Genomic DNA, 1,491 nt, shown 5'->3' on the forward strand with positions numbered 1-1,491 from the left:
GGGAGGCCTTCAACGAGATGGATTGATACAGTGGCTGCGATGATGGGCTCGAGTATAGCAGGGATTGTGGGGCTGGTGCGGGATCGGGCAGTGTTTTGTTCTGCTGTGCATGGGGTCGCTATGAGTCGGAAACGACTCGACGGCACTTAACAACAACAACAACAACATACTTTCCTAACATTGCTGTTCACACTTTATATTTTAGAGGTCGTTCTCTAGCAATATATAATGATGGATAAGGGTCTCCAAAATATATATGCTAAATGGAAATAGCAATGTGTAGGAGTGTATTCACACTGTATGTATTGCACACACTGCACACACACACGTATGTATTCATTAATAAAAAAACCCAAAAACCAAACTCTCTGCTGTCGAGTCAGATCCAACTCATAGCGACCCCACCTTGGGTTTCCAAGGTGGTATCACTATGGAAGTAGATTGCCCACCCTTCCTTCTGAGGAGTGGCTGGTGGGTTTGAACTGCCAGCCTTCTGGTTAGCAATCCAATGGCATACACACATTACTTTTATCTTTTTACTGGCTGATGGTCCAGTTTCAACTCAGTATTTTCACTTTGATTTTTTCTTTTTCCTTTCCAGTGCCCACTGTGGATGTCTTTCAGATTTCCACAAAAGAACGATTTGGATTGGGACATCAGCTGAAAAAGTGAGTAAAAAATAAATTCCTGTTAAACAGAACTGTGTTCTCATTTTGTTCCTTATTCTTTTAATATTTATGAGAGGTTTTTTTTTTTTTTTTTTTTAAGTAAGCACCTCCGGAGAGGACTTCATGATGTTGAGAGGAAACCATCATAAATAATTTAGTTGGCAGCACTTCTCTCCACCCCAGAAGCACTCTCCTCCCTCTGTCACACCGCACTCTGCCCTGAGGGGCTGATCTTTATGGACACAGCCTCCTGTGTCTTTGAGTTGACCACCATAGGGAGGAAGGAGAATGCAATGTGTATATTCATTATCCTGCTTTTCTCACTGTGAGGTCACACTGGCTGTCTGGCTCTTCACCTGAAGCCTACCAGGATCAGGCTGCAGCCTTTACAAGACTTTCTCTTCGGCTGGGTTCTGTTAACATTCCCTCATTCTGCTTGTACCTTGAGGCCTAGAAGTGGGAACAGTTTACCAGCCACTCGCCCTGGGCTACTGCATGATTCCTGTTTGGATCTTGACTAATATAATTCCTCCAACTTTTATAAATTAACTTAGTTCTTCAAAAAATAGAGAGTATGTTATTAATTTGAACAGGCAGATACATTCTTTATCTATTATATCATTAGCACATATACCACTGTGTCTATGTAGTCATTACCCTTATGGCATACCTGGTATTTTTAATAGACCTAAACTAGAAATAGGAGCTCTGGTAGTGTAGTGCCAAAGGCACTTGACTGCTAACCAGAAGGCTGGCAGTTCAAACCCACCAGTCACTCCTCAGAAGGAAGATGGGGCAATCTACTTCCATAGTGATACTGCCT

At 42.4% G+C, this 1,491-nt stretch overlaps 1 protein-coding gene across 1 annotated transcript in view; it reads left to right on the top strand.

The window, feature by feature from the left end:
* Nucleotides 1–1,491, top strand: part of PARP8 (poly(ADP-ribose) polymerase family member 8) — a 322,141-nt gene that overhangs the window by 244,409 nt on the left and 76,241 nt on the right. The window contains 1 exon segment of the mRNA XM_007950553.2: nt 602–668. Within this exon segment, the coding sequence (XP_007948744.2) occupies nt 602–668 (67 nt within the window).

This window comes from Orycteropus afer, unplaced genomic scaffold, assembly GCF_000298275.1.
Source record: "Orycteropus afer afer isolate SDZICR_OR568_19922 unplaced genomic scaffold, OryAfe1.0 scaffold00277, whole genome shotgun sequence".
NCBI classification, from domain to species: Eukaryota; Metazoa; Chordata; class Mammalia; order Tubulidentata; family Orycteropodidae; genus Orycteropus; species Orycteropus afer.